Below are 21,917 nucleotides of genomic sequence, written 5' to 3'. Positions count from 1 at the left end.
TATTTATGTATATGTTAATATGTGACGCGTTTTGTCACATATTAACAAATACATAAATAAATGTAGATTTCAATCCAACAAACCTTGTTTTATTTTGGATATATTACCCAGCAATACAATATGGAATTCTACCAACTGTCTGCAGTTACAATAAATAAATTATATTATAGTGTTATATTAATGTTATCTTCGTTTAGATAATCTAGAAAAATTAGAAATAAGTTAAGCAATTAATAAAGACATACCCATAGTAAATAATCAATTAAATTTAACTTCGAGTCCACTTTTAAAAATATTCCCATTGTGATTCATTTGTCTTCTTTCTCTCTTTCATAATTTAATTTTTGTATAAATGTCAGACCGTAGCCATTTCATTTTAAATCTTCATTTGACCTGATGTTTAATGATTATTCTGAAACTGGTAGTCACAAAGTAATAATAATAATAAAACCCTTATCCGCACCCCAATGGTGCATAGGGCACTGCTTCATATAAACACAGTGTTATCTTGATCTTAACACATGAAGGAAAGGTGATCAGCCCTCCGCTTCAGGTACCAGTCCAGGGTAATATTGAATAAATATTACAGTGAAAAAATCACTAATATTTATTTGACCCCCCCTGGGAATCGAACCCGGGACCTCCAGAACGGTAGCCGAGCGTGCTGACCATTACACTACAGAGGCGGACAAAAAAGTCACAAAGTAGAATGCTAAATATGAATCACTTCATAATGACAAGTCGTAGGTGCATATAACGTCCAGAAATCGTGATGTCACAAAATATTCTAACGGATTGACGTAACGCTTCCCTTGCAGCTACCGCAGCAGCATCCTGCTCCTGACGTACTTCTCGTACATGTGCTACCACCTGACGCGGAAGCCCATCTCGGTGGTGAAGAGCGTCCTGCACCAGAACTGCACCAGCCTCGTGCCCCCGCCCGACATCCACATAGACCCCTCTAACAACGCCACCTGGTGCGACTGGGCCCCCTTCGGTAAGCTGGCTTCCTAATACTGTGCTTAGAAAACTGTCTTTGTAAAATTATCTTTGTGAAATTGACTTTGTAAAACTGTCTTCGTAAAATTATCCATGTTATACTGTCATTGTAATACTGACTTTGTAAAACTGTCTTCGTAAATTGTTATTTAAACGGATCCACGCGGCTCGCATAACCGTATGTGTTTTCACAAAACATGCCCCATACGCGGCTGACATAAGCGTTTGTGTTTTTACTTTGCTCCAAGTTTCGAACCTCAGTTCAACTTGGAGGGATTTTTTCATGGTGTGGAACTTTGGATAAAATAATACGTCAATCCTTGGCCTTATGACATCTGTTGAAATATCTGACTAATGATTTGTAACATCACAAGGATAAATAAAAGAACAGATCCCTGATTTTTCTTGAGGTCGATAATTAGTCTGGGTCATAATCATGCCCTATATCTGTCTCACTCTGGACGCTACGCATCGCCAGTGGGTAAGAGTGACACACGATGCGTGCTTTGATTTATTTATGTTACGATCTTATTTGTTTATATTACGATATATTTCAAGAATAATGTGACACAAGTGTATTATAGAGTACCAAAAAGGCACAATGAATCCCATTGAACGATTTTGTTTAGGGAAATAAATTGTTTCTTAACTAAATACATGATAATAGTAATCATTTAAAAAACAGCTAAATACCGCCGCGCACGGGCGTCTCTCAAGAACAAAGTTAACGCGGTTAAAAGGTTAATATTGTCTTTATCAAACAGTCTTTGTAAAGCTGTCTTCGTAAAACTATCTTTGTAAAACTGTCTTTGTAAAACTATTAGTTTTTAATGTTAATGTAATAATAAAAAAAATGACTAAATAAAATAGTGTGTTGTATGAACAAATTATATCATCTTGCAACGGGTTAAAACGGAACTAATTTTCTTACAGATGGCTCTGATGGAGACGCCACAGCTCTGCTAGGAACGGTCGATTCAGCCTTCCTGTTTGCGTACGCCATCGCAATGTTTTTCTCAGGTTTGTCCAAATAATTATTTTCACCTTTCCCATTTCTTGTTTTTTGTTGTGAGGTCAAGGGATCTTGCATCCCTTATGTCACTGCGACCGCATTAGGTCTATTGTGGCCTCCCTCTGTATCACGGCTCACTCTCAAGACCTACATGAGTCATGTAGCTCACGACCTGTCTTGGTGGTAGAAGCTTCACCTTCTCGGAGTCCAGTAGTGGTCCTCCAAGGATGTGACTTCTTTGCGAGCGAGTGCGTCACAATTATAGAGAATGTGGTTGGCATTTCGTTATCCTCCATACAAAATCTGCATACTGGGGAGTCGTGTAGTTCAATTTTTCTCATGTGTTTCCTCAGTCTGCATTGTCCTGTCAAGGTCCTGGTTAGGATCCTTATTTGTTTTTTGCTAAGCTTTGAAGCTTCTGCGGTGAATTTCCGCGAGTACCCTGTGATCAGTTACTTTGCGTGTTTCATCCCTGAGCTGTTGGACCAGATCTCTTGGCTCATGTCCATAGCCCAGTTTTTTAGGCTAAACTTGATAGTGCTGAGTGTCAGTCCGCATATGGGTTCAGGGCCCATTGGTGGCCTCTCAGCACCAGTTCTTGCAAGTTTATCAGCAGCCTCGTTGCCCATGACACCACAATGCCCGGGCACCCAAACCAGCCTTACCGCGTTTCTCTCGCCCAGGCGGTTTAGAGCCTCTATGCGTTCATGGGTTAGTTTAGATTGTATCTCAACGGAGCCTAGAGCCTTAAGCGCCGCCTGGCTGTCCAAGAGGATGTAGATCTTTTTGTCATAGGATGATCGGTAAAGGTTCATGTGGGCGCACTCCATGATTGCGCTCATTTCAGCCTGAAAAACAGTGATGTATTCTCCCAGACAAGTTGATTTTTTCTGTCTGGGGTGGACGCCAAAGATTCCAGATCCTGGCCGACCATCTTTTTTCGATCCATCCGTATACCATACGATGTCTCCACTTCGAAAGGTGTACGGATCATATGCGGACTGACACTCAATATCATAGAGAATTCAATTCAGATTCGGACCTCACATACTAATATAAGAGCTACTGCTTAGTCAACAAAAAAAAAGCTTCTTTACATATCACCAATAGATGTCTCTAGTGAAGTTCTAGTGATTCAAGGACAAGGTTTCTAAATTGGTTCATATATGTAGAACTTCCAAGAATTTGAGTAGTGTGGTTGTCAATAATGTGGGTAGAATTGGTTAATGTTACATGCGATCGATTGCTTGTTCCCAGGTCTGGTGGCCGAGAGGGTGAATCTCCGCTACTTCCTGGGATTCGGCATGATCCTCTCCGGGATATTCAGCTGCATGTTTGGGGCTGCCAAGACGTACGACATCCATTCCTTGGGATACTTCGTATTCATCCAGGTAATAAAATACTTTATCCATTCAATGCTTTTCAAGAAACAGTGTTGGGAAATGGAGCATGTTATTTATTTACAGCATTTTGAGTGTGTCCAAATACTTGTTGTGGTTAAAATGTCCAAACATTTTAACCTCTTGCACATTCACGCATATCCTCATACTTAGGGCATTTGGCCTGTCCAAACTCAAAACACAGTAAGGGACATTTTTTTTGTAGTACGTTTTTTTGCATTTTTGGACTAAGAAGAATCTACTTGGTCCAAAAATACAAAAAAAAACGTACAACAAAAAATGTCCCTTACTGATTTGTACACTACACAGAATTTTACCATCCAGCAAGTCAGTTAGCATATAAAATGGATTTACAACATTTTGAGTGTTTCCAAATACTTGTTCACAAAATCTGGATTATCTCCAATTACAGGAGTTATTTTCATATTATTTTTGGATATCTCATCAAAGATGAAGAAGAAAAAAAAGAGTTTCTGCTCAATAAAAAGCTTCTTTTCATCTCACCAATAGATGTCTCTAGTGAAGTTCTAGTGATTCAAGAGTAATGTTTCAAAATTGATTCATATATATAGAACTTTCAAGAATTTGAGTAGTGTGGTTGTCAATCATGGGTAGAATGGTGAATGAAAATGTAAAAAAGTGATCACCTAACCAACCAATGATAGGTCACAAGCCTTATTAACACCCATACTTCCTCTTCAGTCGTACAAAAGGCGTGATGACATAGTGATCTGTAGACGTCTCATATCGCTCACTCCTTTCAACAACGTCAAATATCAAAAATCGTCAATTTTCAGCTGTGCATGTTTTCGGAATGCCCAAAAAATGTACTATATCCTAGCAAAAGCGGCATATTTTTAACTTAATATTTACCCGCTACAGGGCTGAGAGTGTCGTTTTTGTGTTTTGAAGAAAAGGTGTTTCTTAATTATTTTTTTAAATATACTAAATATTTTTCAAATGTAGAAAAACCCGTCAGGTTTTACCTTAAAAGATCTGTTGCACAGTAAAAAGTTTACTAAGCGGCTTCGATATTTATTTTTAATACATTTTATTGTATTCTTAAACTTTAAGAACGTTCTCCTGAAAAATCAAGTTTTTTGATACATGACGTTGTTGAAAGGAGTGAGCGATATGTCTACAGATGTCTCATTACGAGCACATAATCGTTCCAGGCAGCAGCTGGCATCGCGCAGACTACGGGCTGGCCCGGAGTGGTGACCATAGTGGGGAAGTGGTTCGGAAAAGGCAAGAGGGGGCTCATCTTCGGCATATGGAACTCCCACACGTCAATCGGGAACATTCTGGGTGAGTTGTACGTCAAAAATGTATATCGGGAATATTCTGGGTGAGTTGTATGTCAACATCTAGGTTTGGTGACCCATTCCTTAGGGATCTAAGGGAGGATAGAAATATCGAGAGACCACCTTAATGATACAAACTTCAACCTCTATACGACTATATCAAAGAGCTGTGTATTCCGCTGATAGGTTTTTATTGGCAAAAGAAGGATGAAAGTAGACTGAATGCAGTCGAAATGCGATCTCTCAGAAGAATTTGTAACAAAACGATGTATGATAGATGTGCGAATAGTGAAATAAGGAAGGAATGCAAAGCTGAGATAAGCATTATTGATAAAATTAAGAAAGGTGTGTTGAGATGGTTTGGACATGTAGAACGAATGAGTGAGGAAAGAACGGTAAAACAAATTTATGAGGCGAATGTTAGCGAGAAAAGAAGCAGAGGAAGACCGAGAAAAACATGGCACGATCAGGTATGCCAAATACTTGAAAGTGGTCAGGTTAGGAGTCGTAACAATCGGCGGGTATGTATGAGGAGATGCATGAACGTGGAAGAGGCGAAGAATGTTTGCAAGGACAGAGTGGTGTGGCGCTCTATTCTCTCTGCCTACCCCTGCGGGGAAGCGGCGTGATGGTTAGTTAGTTAGTTCTGTGTATTCCAGACGAATTGCTTGACAGACGTCTCACGCTTCCATCAGCTACAACAACTGCCATGGGCCAAGTGATCTTACCAGCTCGCAACCGGCGCATTAAATTTGGCCAAGAAATAGTGAGAGGAAGATGATCTTTAAAAAAAAAAACGGAAAACACGTTTGCTAAATTATTTACACTATCTCTTTTTCCCGTAATAGAGTGTCAATGAATAATGGTATAATGGTTGAGTGGAAATGCGATGACTGACCATTCTCTGTAAGTGTCTTTGCACTATTCCGTGTCTGTCTGCTGTGCTGGTCGGGGTTGTGGGCGTCTGTGTACCGGCCAACGTCGAGTCGGAATCTAATCTAGCTGACTAATTGAACTAAACACTAATCCCTTTCACTGCCTACACTGGGGTACTACTAGAAAATTTGGTGACGGATTTACAAACTTGTATTTATTTAGATTGGCAGTGACAGGGATATTGAAGGCTTTTAAATGTAAATTCACAGTAAAATCGAGATACAATTTTATGTTGTTTCACATTTTCAATAAATTTTGTAACTTAGTTTTAAAAAAATTGCTTTGCAAGAGCAGATCTGTCAGGAAGCCTAGATGCTTCTGTATCAGATCTGGGCATGCGGTGGGACAGCTTTCAATATATCTTCTTTTCTCCGATTCGTACCAGTACCAGTTCTGGGTAATATTGAATAAATATTAATGTGAAAAATTACTCATATTTATTTCACCCTCGGAATTGAATCCGGGACCTCCAGAGCGGTAACCGAGCATGCTGACCATTACGCTACGGAGGCGGAACTGTGTTGTTAATACAGGGTATGTGTATGTATCAGAATGTGCTTGCAATATGCTCCTTGTTCTCGGTTAGGCTCGGTGATAGCGGCCCGCTTTGTGGAGACCGACTGGGCCATGTCCTTCATCGTGCCCGGCCTCATCATGGCCGCGGCGGGCTTCACGGTCCTGCTGTTCCTCGTGGAAGACCCTCAGGACGTCGGCCTTCCGCCTCCAGACAACCCTACAGGGAAAGTAAGTTGAATATACACACACACACACATCGCTCACTCCTTTCAAGAACGTCATAAATAAAAAAACTTGATTTTAAAGTAATTAATCAGGAGAACGTTTTTAAAGTAATTTAAAAACGTTCTCCTTAAAAAGTAAATTTTTAAAATAATACAATGTATTAAAAATCAGTATCAAGCCACTTATTGAACTTTTTACTGTGCAACAGATCTATTTAGATAAAACCTGAAGGTTTTTTCTGCTTTTGAAAAATATTTAGTATGTTTAAAAAAATAATTAAACAATACCTTTTCTTCAAAATGCAAAAACAACACTTTCTGCCCTGTAGCGGGTAAATATTAAGTTAAAAATATGCCTCCTTTGCTGGGATATAGTGCATTTTCTGGGCATTCCGAAAACATGCACAACTGAAAATTGACGATATTTGATTTATGACGTTCTTGAAAGGAGTGAGTGATATATTATATATCTGCGCATGTTATTAGCTTGTTAGTTTATATCCGCTTGTGCCCTACACGGAATTTTACCGTCTGGTTTTGAAAAATAAAAGCGACTACGACAGTTTAGCGTGATGCAATTTACGAGCAACGTATTCACGCGCCGATCAAAAGCACCGATCCGAAGAAAGATGCACAAGCCAATCCAAGCCAATCATCCATTTTATATTATTTTTTGACATCTCATCAAAGATGAAGAAAAATATGGCAGTCTGGGCATTTATGAAGTTCTAGTGATTCAAGAACAACGTTTCGAAATTGGTTTATATATAGGACTTCTAAGAATTTGAATAGTATGGTTGTCAATAATGGGTCGAATTGGTGAACGTGACACGTGTGTAAAGCAATCACTTAAACCAGCCTATGACGGTCGTCAGCCCCGTAAATGCCCAGACTTTTATATTCTTCTTCATCTTTGATGAGATGTCAAAAAATAATATGAAAATAACCCCCGTAATTGGAGATAATCCAGATTTTGTGAACAAGTATTTGGACACACTCAAAATGTTGTAAATCCATTTTATATGCTAACTGACGTGCTGGATGGCAAAATTCCGTGTAGAACACAAATGCCGTAAAAGGATATGCATGAATGTGGAAGATGCTAAAAATGTTTGCAAAGCAGATTGGTGTAACATTCTATTTACTCTGCCTGCCCTTGCGGGAGTGGTGGGATGGTTAGTTAGTTAGTCTTTTTATAATGCAATAATTTTAAAATGCTGCTATATCATTTTAAGTTTATTCAATAATTTCATTAATTCATTCGGCAGTCACTTTGTGGTAACATCTATGTATTTTGAAAATTTAAATTGCACTTGGTTAAAACCACTTTTTTTTAACGGTAGCCGAGCGTGCTGACCATTACACTACGGAGGCGGACAGGATAAAATACCCGCTATTTAACTTAAAATTTAATTTACTTGTAAAACCACATATCGCTCACTCCTTTCAAGAACGTCAAAAATCAAAAAACTTGATTTTTCAGGAGAACATTTTTAAAGTTTCAAAATATAATACAATGTATTAAAAAAATATATCAAGCCACTTATTGAACTTTTTACTGTGCAACACATCTTTTTAGGTAAAACCTGAAGGTTTTTTCTCCATTTGAAAAATATTTAGTATGTTTAAAAAAATAATTAAACAACACCTTTTCTTCAAAATGCAAAAACAATACTTTCTGCCCTGTAGCGGGTAAATATTGAGTTAAAAATATGCCGCTTTTGCTGGGATATAGTACATTTTTTGGGCATTCCGAAAACATGCCGATTTTTTATTTATGACGTTCTTAAAAGGAGTGAACGATATATATGACATTTCAAACTACTTATATTACTTACGTATTTTGCCAATTTATAGAACGTGGAAAACTTTATAATACTGCATCATCAGTAATAATTGCATATTTAAAAAAATGTATGTCATTAGTATAGTTTTGGTATCATATTTGCATTGTAACTTGCATCCTTATCTAACCCCTACTAATACGGTGAACCGATAGTTCCGACGTCCGGATACGCGGCCCGGCCACTCCTCGGACGAGTCCGACCAATCGGAGGTCCGGGACAAGGTGCTGGTGGGAGCGGAGGTAATATATCACCTATTAACAGCATCCCCACTTATCATTCATCATTTGCAGATTCTAACACTCTCCTTATCATTCATCGTTCCATATGTCTTAAACAGTAAATCCCCTATAACGTATACTCATATAAGGTTTTCTCCTATAACGTACATTCATATAAGGTTTATCCCGTGTAATGTACACTCATGTAAGGTTTTCACCTATAACGTACATTCATATAAAGTTTGTCCCCTATAATGTACACTCATGTAAGGTTTTCTCCTATAACGTACATTCATATAAGGTTTGTCCCCTATAATGTACACTCATGTAAGGTTTTCTCCTATAACGTACTTTCATATAAGGTTTGTCCCCTATCATGTACACTCATGTAAGGTTTTCTCCTATAACGTACATTCATATAAGGCTTGTCCCTTATATTGTACACTCATGTAAGGTTTTCTCTTATAATGTACATTCATATAAGGTTTTCTCCTATAACGTACATTCATATAAGGATTTCCCCTATAATGTACATTCATAATAGGTTTTCCCCTATAACATACACTCAAATAAGTTTTATTCCAAGTGTGTTAAGACCTTAGTCGCAATAATAGAATTCTGCAAGCGTTCGGCAACACCTACAGCCAGACGTCAGTATATTGGATTTTTGTTTGTTTTTTTAGAATAAACATATCGCTCACTCCTTTCAACAACGTCATATATCAAAAAACTTGATTTTACGGGAGATCGTTTCTAATGTTTAAAAAAATACTAAAATGCATTAAAAATAAGTATCAAACAACTTATTGAACTTTTTACTGTGCAACAGATCTTTTTAGGTAAAACCTGAAGGTATTTTCCCCATTTAAAAAATATTTAGTATATTTATAAAAAAAAATTGAACAATACCTTTTCTTCAAAATTCAAAAACAACACTTTCTGCCCTGTAGCGGGTAAATATTAAGTTAAAAATACGCCGCTTTTGCTGGGATATAGTACATTTTCCGGGCATTCCGAAAACATGCACAATTGAAAATTGTAAATTTTTGATATATGACGTTGTTGAAAAGAGTGAGCGATATAATAAAATATATATTTTTACCTCCTTATCTTTCAATAACTTAAGTTTTACAAATCATTTACGCTCGGGCCTCGTATAACACGGGGTTCCACGAAAATTTTGTGTTTTACAAGGTTTGAAGTTCATACAAAATTAGGGTATGCGTTCCAAAAAAAAATCTAACATAGTTTATATGAATGTGAACTTTATTTTTTCAATATCAAACATATTATTTCATTAATTAATTTTTCTGAAACTGTGTTTTAAAAAGTGTGTATGTACAATACATGTGTAAACAAAAAATATGCCACAATTTACATAATAATAATAATAAAACCCTCATCCGCACCCCAATGGTGCATAGGGCACTGCGTCATATAAACGCAGTGTTATCTTGATCGTTTACACATGAAGGAAAGGTGATCAGCCCTCCGCTTCAGGTACCAGTCCAGGGTAATATTGAATAAATATGACAGTGAAAAAATCACTTATATTTATTTTACCCCCCTTGGGAATCGAACCCGGGACCTCCAGAACGGTAGCCGAGCGTGCTGACCATTACATTACGGAGGCGGACAAAGAATGTCATAAAATTCCCCAATTTATACATGCGTGTTATGTAAAACCGTGTTATACGAGGCCGAAGTGTGTTTATTTTGAAGAAAATTATTTTTTCAGTACAAAAACGGTGTTCTAAGCAAATAGTTCAATGACGCTAAATATCCTGGGCTTAAGGAAAATAACGTAGCGACCTTTTGATTACTGGACATTAATATAAATGACCTATCAATGATATTCAATGACTTTGTGGACGATGGGATTGGGTTAAATGTAGCTTTATTGTGAAGTACCCATAGTTCCTTTGACGACACGTGGTATATGTTTGATGTGTTTTGTAGGACAACTCCGCCTGTCACCGGAACCGCACACAAGAGTACAGCATCAACTGCGCTGTGAGTATGTCCTGACCTGATCTGACCTGACCTAACCTACTTATGTGTGACCTAACCTAACTTTACCTACCTGTGTATGACCTAACGTGACTTGACCCACTTATATGTGACGTAAACTGACCTGATCTGATTTGACCTACTTATGTGTTACGTGACCTGACTTGACCTACTTATGTGTGACCTGACCTGATCTGACTTGACCTACCTATGTGTGACTTGACCTAATCCGCGCTCACCTGCCTATGTGTGACTTGACTTAATTTGCGCTCACCTGCCGATGTGTGACTTGACCTAATCCGCGCTCACATGCCTATATATGACCCTGACCTGTCGTACTTATGTATGACCTAACCTAGCCTGACCTCACTTACCTACACGTATGTGAAACCCGGACCTAACCTACCCTACCTATATGTGGCCTGACCTAACGTAATCTGACAAAATTTTTTTTTTTTTTAAATATTATAAATGAACGCCTTGTCACGGGCCAAGCTTTTTGATGAGTTCATCAAAAAAATATTATATTGAAAAAAAATATATTATAGTATTGATTGAAAATTATATTACAGTATATTATATTACAATTCTTTATAATTATTACAGCATAAAGAATTTAAAAAAAAAAAAATTAAATAAAGCCCATAATTACATTACATCATTTTGAAGTAATGTCTCCTGCATTACACCATTGTCTAAGAATGAGGGTGTGAAGACAATATACATCGTAATTTGAATACCATCTCCCCGTTTAATTTGGCCAGACCGAGGCAAACGCTGCCCAGTCATGTAGCTCTACTCGGTCAAACAAAATGATAATCAAAGTCCTTTTCCTCTAGCCCGACGCGGCTCCTTCGGGTCGCCACTCTCCCACGGAGAGCTCCGCCCTGCTGGGGCCTCCGCAGCAGACTGCCACGGCCGTCGGCTTCTTCGGGGCCCTCAAAATCCCCGGAGTGATTGAGTTCTCTCTGTCTCTCTTCTTCGCCAAGCTAGTCTCCTACACGTTCCTGTACTGGCTGCCACTCTACATCAAGAACTCCAGTGAGTATACATCTTCTTCTATCCCGTGGTCTTCTAGACCAGTGGTCCATACCAAGTTATCGGCTTTGTAGACTGTCGGGGTCAGGTCTCTTTGTCCTCAGGTTGTAGGTACTTTTTCAATTTAATTCAATTTATTCAATAATTAATATATATACATTACAAACTAACATTTAAGGTGTATACATTAAAAAAAAACAAATTAAAAAGTAAGCAAGAAGACTCTTGTTAAATGTGTAGAAGAATCCCGCTTCGGAAAACTCCTTCGGACACATGGAACATATCAATATCCAATATGATATTGTTCAACATAGCGGTAGCTCTTCCTACAGGCATAACCATCGGTAGGTTGGTCCTGTGTATAGGAATGTGAAACAATCTATGCCGACGCTGTCTTAGGTAACTATCGGGAACATACAGACCAATGCTCCGGATAATTTCAGGATTATCGATCGTACCGCGCAACAAACGAAAAAAATGCGTAGTCAAATACACATTCCTTCTAGTCTCTAAACTGTTGTAGCCAAGCATACCCTGGAGAAACTGGGTCGGGTAGAGCCAAGGATAATAGCCGTACTCTCTCATGTAGTGATACCTCAACAACTTTTATCATATAAAACGTCATCTAGGCCATGCCTTTAAATCATGTTATCTTTCTCTAGCATTCATGTGTTTTTTTGGTCTTTCGAGGAAGATCCATGGCAATACCCAGACTTTAATATTCTTCTTTGTCTATGTTGAGATGTAAAAATCATATTTATTGACTGATGAAGAAGAATATGGAAGTCTGGGCATTTGCGGGGCTGACGACCGTCATAGGCTGGTTTAAGTGATCACTTTACACACATGTAACATTCACCAATTCTACCCATTATCGACGACCACACTACTCAAATTCTTGAAAGTTCTATATATATATATATGAACCAATTTTAAAACATTGTTCTTCAATCACTAGAACTTCACTAGAGACATCTATTGGTGAGGTGAAAAGAAGCTTTTTTATATAGCATATTTATTGACTTACCTTGTGCTTTTCATAAACACCCCTTAGTTTCTTGAGTGAAGAGTTATGCAAGTAGAATGCCCCTCTGGTCATTTCGTGCTCCATACCTAACAACCAAAGATAGACGTTTCTATCAAAGCAGACTTGATCTTCTTCCTGGCTCCATCCCAACTAATCGCCTTTGTATACTGCTGGTGTCAGCTGTCCTCGTCCACAGGTTGTAGGTACTTTTATCATATACAATGTCACCTAGGCCATGCCTTGGAATCATGTTATCTTTCTGCAGCATCCATTAATTCTTTGGTCTTCCTCTAGATGCCTTTCGAAGAAGATCCACGGCGATTGCCTGGTTCACAATATGATCAGGTTCTCGGCGTCCTATGTGCCCATACCATCCCAATTGCCTTTCCTCTACCTTACTATTGATGCCTGTTACAGCCAGGCATCCACGAATTCGTGACCTCTTTATCTTGTCTCTTAGGGACACTCCAGCTGACCACCTAAGCATTCGCATTTCAGCAGTTTCTAGTTGCCTAGAGTAGGTGTTATACATCATCCAGCATTCGGAGCCATGACTCCGAATGCTAGACGTATATATACACTACTTTTAAGTGGTATTACACAAAGTGAAGGATGAATGATAAGTAGAGTGTTATATTACCATACCGCAAAGTTAACAATGCTTTTAGTATACAAAATATATCCATGTGCAGATGAAACAGCCTCTGTGACATTACACATCCCTGTTTAACACCTATACAGATGTTAAACCAGGAAGAAAATGAACCACAAAGTTAACAATGCTTTTAATATATAAAATATATCCATGTGCAGATGAAACAGCCTCTGTGACATTACACATCCCTGTTTAACACCTATACAGATGTTAAACCAGGAAGAAAATGAACCACAAAGTTAACAATGCTTTTAATATATAAAATATATCCATGTGTAGATGAAACAGCCTCTGTGACATTACACATCCCTGTTTAAAGCTTATACAGATGTTAAACCAGGAAGTAAATGAACCACTCACCCCGCAACGCCTTGGATAAGTTAACTGCCTACTCCGATGATGAATAATACAAAGTAATATTTTATGAGATTGTCCGCCTACGTAGTGTAATGGTCAGCGCGCTCGGCTACCGTTCTGGAGGTCCCGGGTTCGATTCCCAGGGAAGGGTAAAATAAATATTAGTTATTTTTCACTCTAATATTTATTCAATATTACCCTGGACTGGTACATGAAGCGAAGGGCTGATCACCTTTCCTTCATGTGTTAACGATCAAGATAACACCGCGTTTATATGATGCAGTGCCCTATGCACCATTGGGGTGCGGAGAAGGGTTCAAAGAGAAGAAGAAGCAGAAGAATATTTTGTAATTGTGTTGTTTTGTTTGGTCTTGTAGCCTCGCTGTCTGCGACTACGTCGGCTGACGCGTCGACGCTGTTCGACGTGGGAGCCATCGCCGGCGCCATCCTCGCCGGAGTGCTCAGCGACTGGAGCGGGATGTCCGCCACCACCTGCGCGGGTATGCTACTCCTGGCGGCCCCCATGGTACGTGTCTTGGAGCTGCGAATCGCCTTTTCAAAATTACCATAAATACAGCCAAAGATGTGGGAACTATCAAAAAATTAATTAATGTATGTGTTGCTGTTTTAGATGATGGTTTACCAGTGGTTTGGGACTATCAACTTGGCCGTGAACTTTTTCCTGCTCGTTGTCGTTGGCCTACTGGTGAACGGGCCCTACGCGCTCATCACCACGGCCGTCAGCGCCGAACTAGGTATAAACAACAACAACAAACTCCATTTTGCTCCAACAACCTTTTCTCTAAAAATGAGTTTTTTTTAAACCCTCTATTAGAGGCTTGTAAAAAAAGTATTGTTTTAAAAAAAATATACTAGTATGATTACTTAAATGATCACCATTAGGTCATATGGCTCATTTTCATCTTGGTTTAGCATCTGTTACGGTGTTAAACAGGGTTGTGTAATGTCACCATGGCTGTTTTTTTATATACACATGGAAAATTGTATGAAAGAATCGAAATGTTAAATACATTTTTTTATTATTACATGGCTCATTTTCATCTTGGTTTAGCATCTGATCCAATTGAAAATATATCTTTCTCGAATTTATTTTGCACTAGGCGGGAAACGAACCCGCGACGCCAGTTTCGCAGTCGAGCGTCTACCCAACTAAGCCACGGCGCCTCTCATTTTCTGTTTGATTTAAACATTTAATAGATGCAGTGCCCTATGCACCATTGAGGTGCGGATAAGGGCTTGAAATCATTACTACCCTACCCGCAGACAAGCCTCTAAAAGTAGAGAGATACATACTTTGGAATTATTTCATGAAAAAAAATCATATCCGTTATTTTTAATGTTTTCATTAAAAATAATGCATATGAATTTTTACATTATATTTTAAATAATTATATTACAAATTACGCATTATAAATGCGTGCTTTCTTTTTTTATTTGACTAGACTGAGTCACAGCTGGCGTGGCGGCGTAGAGCTAGTGTATTATAAAATAAATGAATATATAAAAATACTACTTTTTATTGCTGAAATAAACTAAAATGAATTAATATAATTAAAATGTTACTTTGTTATTATATCACTATACTTATAGTCCGCTTCCGTAGTGTAATGGTCAGCACGCTCGGCTACCGTTCTGGAGGTCCCGGGTTCGATTCCCAGGGGGGGTAAAATAAATGTAAGTGATTTTTTCACTGTAATATTTATTTAACATTACCCTGGACTGGTACCTGAAGCGGAGGGCTGATCACCTTTCCTTCATGTTAATGATCAAGATAACACTGCGTTTATATAAAGCAGTGCCCTATGCACCATTGGGGTGCGGATAAGGGTTTTATTATTATTATTAATATTTATAGTATATAATTTATAGTGATTTTAAAACAAACATTTTAATTATTAAATAAAAAATCACAAAGTTAGTGCTTCGAATATAAACTATAAAATGAATTAATTTGGATTAATATATTGTATGTTTATTGTGTGATCAGGTACGCACAGTTCTCTTGAAGGAAACTCTAAGGCGCTGGCTACCGTCACGGCTATCATCGATGGTACGGGAAGCATTGGTAAGTCTGAACCATCGGTTCCCAAACGTTGTCTCGTCATATACCTCCTGCCTATGTACAATAACATTGAATTTTCCTACTCTTATCTGCTTCAAACTTTGAAGCTTGAAAGTGGCCAGATCAGGAGTTAGAATAATCGTCAGGTTTGTAGATATCAGAGATGCATGAATGTGGAAGAGGCGAAGAATGTTTGCTTGGGATGGAAAGGATTAAGCATAAGACATGTGGATGTGTGGTTAGTGCTGTTATGGATATATTTTGAACATTTTTAGAGAATACAATATAACGTCCAATTTGATTTTTGATACGTCTAATTTTGTTTTTAAATACTCCGATTTGATTTGTCAGTAATCCAATTATGTATATAAAACGTCAAATTTGATACTGGTATTTAATTTGTCCAATTTCATTTGCCAGGCGTTAAATTTGTTTTGTAAAACATCCAATTTGGTTGGATACATGACAATTTTATTTGTGCCACGTCCAATTTGATTGAATTTAATTTCTGCGGCGTCTTTTGATTTGTGTTAGTCTTTTAATTTGATTAAAAAAACATCCAGTTTGCTTTGTTAAACATCCAATTTGGTTTGCTAAATATCCATTTTAATTTGTGATCCGTCCAATGTCCTTTTCTAAAAGGTTTTCTAAATGTCCAATTTAATTTTTAAGGCTTCCGATTTGGATAGTTTATTTATTTATGTTTGGGAACAGGTGCGGCCATCGGTCCCATGCTGGCCGCTCTGGTCTCCTCCCAGGGATGGGCCCAAGTGTTCTACATCCTCATCTGCTGTGACGTCCTGGCGCTAGTCCTGCTGCTCCGGTAAATATACTTCCCATTTTTATCCATCGTACGGTTGTCGCGCTGAGGTAAGCAGTGCGGGGGCGTTTCGATATGAACTGAACCGAAGATTTCCGAGCGGACCCGACTCTGAAGCGAGAGAGCTGAAAAGCCGCGAGAACTGCTTGGGTCGTTGAAGCGAACAGACGTTTTATTAAGATCTTCACTTTACTTCTTTAACTCCATATATCAGGGGTTCCCAAAGTGTGCGCCGCGGCGCCCTGGTGCGCTGTAGAAAGTAAAGAGGGGCGCCGCGAGTCGATCCTCTATCATTATCCGAAACCACAAATATTCTCTTTTTTGTTGTTCTCTGTTTCAATACGTATAAATATAATAAAACTCAATTTCATATTGTGGATGTTTTAATTTTTGTGCCTATCTACCCCACTACTATTATTATAGGTGCCTTTTTCTTTTGACTTTAATATAAACAGGGTCTTTCATCAAGTGTTTTCTTTCTTTAAATTTTAATAAAACAAAGTGTGCGTCAGAGATGTATCATCAACAATATGGCCGCTATTAACTATGAAAGTTTGAAAGTCTTTATTGAAAGACCCTGTACATATGTAGTCACTATATCTATTCCAAATAGCTTACTAATGTAGGGCGCCGCGCCGTGACAAAATACTAAGCTTGTAAGTGCGCCGCGGGCTGTAAAAGTTTGGGAACCCCTGCCATTGTAAATTATTTGTCATTATTTGATTCCAGTATTTAGTATAGAATCGCATTTATTTCGATAAAAGAACCAACTGTAAGTACATCATTTTGTTTTCATTCTGTGCACTACTCCCTTACATTAACCGACACGATCACCAACACGTGAACACAAAACGCGGCAACACGCCGCCCCAAAAATAGCTGTTCCCGAAACCAATAGCTATAAAAGTTGACCAAACAGCTGTAGTATGTTGGATAATCCTGAAATTATCCGGAGAATCAGTCTGTATATTCCCGATAGATAATTAAGTACTGTGTTAGCATAGATTGTTTCCCATTTTATTTACAGGACCAACCTAGTTTCTCCAGGGTATGCTTGGCTAAAATAGTTTAGAGACTTTTTTATAAAGAAGGAATGTGTATTTGATGAGACTTTTTTATCCATTGTTGCGCGGTATGATGGATAATCCTGAAATTATCCGGAACATTGGTCTGTGTGTTCCCGATAGTTAGCTAAGGACAGCGTCGGCATAGATTGTTTCCCATTCCTACATACAGGAGCAACCTGCCGATGGTTATGCCTGTAAGAAGATATGCAGAACAATACCCGTTCCATGTGCCTGAGGGGGTATTCCCTAGCGGGATTCTTCTACATCTTTAACAAGGGTGTTAAAGATGTCTTGTTGATTTTTATATAATTTATATTTGAAGCTCTAACTTTGTGATTTTTCATTTTATAATTAAAATGTAACTTTGTTTTAAAATCACTACAAATATTTATAGTGATTTTAAAACAAAGTTGCATTTTAGTTATATTATTCATAATTTTTGTTATTTGTTCATTATTTATGTTTTATTTTTTTTATTATTTTCTTTTTATTAACATAAATTGTATATATGTATTTAAATCACAATTTTAAACATGTTTAAAAAAAATTGCAGAGACCCACCAAGCCACCTTGAGTGTCTTGTCGGTGGAGTTCTTTCTGAATAGATTTTTCATTATTTTTAACCATTTTAACCTAATATACACACAAAAAAGAGAGAAAAATTAAGAATATAAACATGTTACAGTTTTCATAAAATTCACTCTTGATCATTTACCCATTCCTTTATTTTGCCTTTGTTCCATATTTTATTTTGACCTCTAACCTCCGTCGGCAACAAATTAAAAATGTTCGGAACGATATATTGCAGTGTTGGACTGACATATTTTTTTATTGTTTCATCACTTATTCAAATTCATATTTTTTGGTTGGTTTGAATATATCGCTTTTTAGCAATGTACTTATTTCTTTTCTGTACATGATGTTTAAATAAAATTATTTTTATTTAATATATACGCTCAAAATTTTAGTTTGCAATGTATACGTTTATTTTTCATTCATTCGAACCTTTATCCCCACCCTAATGGTGCATAGGGCACTGCATCATATAAACGCAGTGTTATCTTAATTTTTAACACACAAAGAAAAGGTGATCAGCCCTCCGCTTCAGGTACCAGTCCAGGATAATACATATTGAATAAATATTAGAATAGAGTAAAAAATCACTTGTATTTATTAAAACCCCCTATGGGAATCGAACCCGGGACCTCCAGAACGGTAGCCGAGCACGCTGACCATTACACTATGGAGGCTGACATGTTAATGGGATACAAAACTAACTAACTAACCATAACGCCGCTTCCCCGCAGGGGTAGGCAGAGAGAATAGAGCGCCACACCACTCTGTCCTTGCAAACATTCTTCGCCTCTTCCACGTTCATGCATCTCCTCATACATACCCGCCGATTGTTACGACTCCTAACCTGACCACTTTAAAGTATTTGGCATACCTGATCGTGCCATGTTTTTCTCGGTCTCGGAATGGGATACATTTTTACTGAATTAAATTTAAATGAATTGAATTGAAATTCTTGCCTAAATGCCATACCAATATGCCTGTGATGTAAAATAAATTAAATATTTTGTGCTTTGTTTTCAGATTGGTAAAGCACGAGGTAGCGCGGTGTCGTCAGCACAGAATTGGTCCCATAGAATAATGACTAGTCCTTACCAACTACTATTAAATATACCAGAATTGTATTTTTAAGTAAATAAATTAATATTATCATGTAACAAATGTCTTTTATTATTATTATTATGTACAACATTTTGAGTGTGTCCAAATACTTAGTATTTGGACACACTCAAAATGTTGTAAATAAATTAAAATAAATAAATAAAATAAATTAAATAAATTTGTAAAGAATTTATCATCGAGATTCTCAAACGATTTTTCTATTCCAAAATGCAACACCAAGCAATTTCAGCAAAACTTCAAATATTTGGCAATCAAACATTTCAATAAACTCCCTAAAGAAATAAAAAAAATAGATGATATAAAAATCCTCAAGAAAAAAATTAAAGCTCTATACATTTAAATCTTTAAAAAAATATATTAAAAAAACTATTATATCTTTTATTATATAACATTAAACCACGAGTGTAAGTCCCTTTCCAAGCACAAGAGCACAGACTCTTTTATGGAGAGGCACAGCGAATCGAAATATAAAAGTTCTACATATGTATAAATGATTCAAATGTTATTATGTTATAAATAAAAATGTAAATATATTAAATGAATAAAAAAAAAATAAAAAAAAATTATCTGGTCAAATTATAAGCTTAATAATAAAAATGAAAATGGTATTTCTGGCGTTTCTCAAGTGTGTGATTATAATCCAGGATTCGGACCGCACATACTAATATAAGAGTTTCTGCTTAGTAAAAGGCTTCTTTACATCTCACCAATAGATGTCTCTAGTGAAGTTCTAGTGATTCAAGAACAAGGTTTATAAATTGGTTTATATATATATATATATATATAAATAGAACTTCCAAGAATTTGAGTAGTGTGGTTGTCAATAATGGGTAGAATTAGTGAGTGAACTATGACGGTCGTCAGCCCTGTAAATGCCCAGACTTCCATATTCTTCTTCATCTTTGATGAAATGTCAAAAAATATTATTATTATGTGACAAATCAACCTACCAAACCTTGTGTGTGGAAATGAAGCATGGAGTTGGCAAGAGAAGGATGAAAGTAGACTGAATGCAGTCGGGATGCCATCTCTCAGTGGGGTAAAACCATGTATGGGAGATGTTCCTACTGTTTGAATACTAGTAGGTTGCACCGTTAGCAGCTATGTATTCGTGAAATGTAACCGTATGGCGCCGTATAGATGTGGTATCGTATGAACATATCGCTCACTCCTTTAAACAACGTCATAAATCAAAAAACTTGATTTTTCAGGAGAACGTTATTAAAGTTTAAAAATATAATAAAATGTACTAAAAATAAATATCAAGCCACTTATTGAACTTTTTACTGTGCAACAGATCTTTTTAGGTAAAACCTGAAGGTTTTTTCTCCATTTCAAAAATATTTAGTATATTTAAAAAAAATAATTAAACAATACCTTTTCTTCAAAATGCAAAAACAACACTTTCTGCCCTGTAGCGGGTGAATATTATGTTTAAAATGTGCCTCTTTTGCTGGGATATAGTACATTTTCTGGGCATTCCGAAAACATGCACAACTGAAAATTGACGATTTTTCATTTATGAAGTTCTTGAAAGGATTGAGCGATATGTTTTTAACAAATAATATACCTTTACCATTAGGCTTTGTCTGTGTGAGGCATTTATATGATGCCTTGATAACAATACGCTTAGTACAGATTGGTACATATACTAGCTCAGATCAGCTGATTTTCGTTACGTACAATCTTATTACATATCCTTTTGTTACATGTGATCTGAGATCCGATTCCTTTTTGAGACGTGGTATCCGTTTGGCCAACTTTTGGTACCAGATCATTGAACTAGGTCTTTAGACTTATTTTCACTTTCTGATTTTGTTTGTTCGTGATCCTTTTTTTAAGTGATTTTTTTAGGAACGGTAGGGAAAATTTGGCTAGATCAGACGATAAGGGAAAGGCTTTCCCTTCTGCGAATTAAAGCGGCAGTTGAAAGGAAAGATTCGTTTCTACTCTCTACGTCACATACGTCATAGACAGTGCACAACAGTACGGTTAATACAAAGCATGAGGAACCAATGGACGCTTGCATATAATACTAAATATAATAATATTGCATAAAATAATGAGCTAAACAGGTTTTGATATTTGTTTGTTATTAATTTCCAGTATTGAAGGTACAGCATTGTTGGGAAAAGAACTGGAAATGGCAATCATTATGTGTGGTTATTTCAACATCGACTTCTATTTGGACCTAGCTAACCTGTTGATATTATTTTTGGATTAAAATTATGTTACGTTACGTATGACGTTATGTCGTAACGTAACGTCTTAACATCCGAAACTATGGATGGAGCGCTCAGCTCGCTGTACTGACTATACAAATGCTAGCATTGCACTTATACTAGCACGTCTTACGTTACGATTAAATGGCTCCGGTCAGTCCCTACCGAACAGATTCTGGAACGAACAGAGTATTATCACTCGGGAGGAATATCTAATTAACATACTCAACCTATAAAGGTTTGTGACTCGTTTTGTGTTTATAATTGCCGATATAATCAATATTTTCATTCATAATTTTCTTTTGTAAAATTTGCCTTCGTAAAAACGTTGTTCTCTTATGTTGGTAACGAATGACGTCACAGAAACGAATCCACATTACTACTTTTACAGCTCTATAAAGCAGATACATAATGGCATACGCTCCATAACACACCTGATGACGTAAAATTTGATGACAAATGATAAAAATTTGATAGTTTTATTGAA

At 37.1% G+C, this 21,917-nt stretch overlaps 1 protein-coding gene across 2 annotated transcripts in view; it reads left to right on the top strand.

Annotated features, from left to right (window-relative positions):
* MFS16 (major facilitator superfamily transporter 16) overlaps positions 1 to 19,247 on the top strand; it is a 30,507-nt gene extending 11,260 nt beyond the window's left edge. The window contains exons 2-14 of one of the 2 annotated variants that reach the window (XM_088259198.1): positions 819 to 997; positions 1,933 to 2,019; positions 3,269 to 3,402; positions 4,587 to 4,719; positions 6,238 to 6,395; positions 8,391 to 8,477; positions 10,416 to 10,469; positions 11,306 to 11,507; positions 13,921 to 14,069; positions 14,175 to 14,298; positions 15,552 to 15,629; positions 16,341 to 16,449; positions 19,110 to 19,247. In XM_088259198.1, coding sequence (XP_088115324.1) covers positions 819 to 997; positions 1,933 to 2,019; positions 3,269 to 3,402; positions 4,587 to 4,719; positions 6,238 to 6,395; positions 8,391 to 8,477; positions 10,416 to 10,469; positions 11,306 to 11,507; positions 13,921 to 14,069; positions 14,175 to 14,298; positions 15,552 to 15,629; positions 16,341 to 16,449; positions 19,110 to 19,167 — 1,552 coding nt within the window. In that variant the 3' untranslated portion in view covers positions 19,168 to 19,247. The remainder of the gene's footprint in view (positions 1 to 818; positions 998 to 1,932; positions 2,020 to 3,268; positions 3,403 to 4,586; positions 4,720 to 6,237; positions 6,396 to 8,390; positions 8,478 to 10,415; positions 10,470 to 11,305; positions 11,508 to 13,920; positions 14,070 to 14,174; positions 14,299 to 15,551; positions 15,630 to 16,340; positions 16,450 to 19,109) is intronic. The other variant, XM_088259199.1, reaches the window with a different exon arrangement.
* Positions 19,248 to 21,917: the final 2,670 nt, after the last annotated feature.

This window comes from Brachycentrus maculatus, unplaced genomic scaffold, assembly GCF_059751285.1.
Source record: "Brachycentrus maculatus isolate JH-2025_06_01 unplaced genomic scaffold, ASM5975128v1 h1tg000114l, whole genome shotgun sequence".
Lineage (NCBI taxonomy): Eukaryota > Metazoa > Arthropoda > Insecta > Trichoptera > Brachycentridae > Brachycentrus > Brachycentrus maculatus.
The sequence above is the reverse complement of the archived record's forward strand: the minus strand, read 5'-3'. Positions and strand labels throughout refer to the sequence as shown.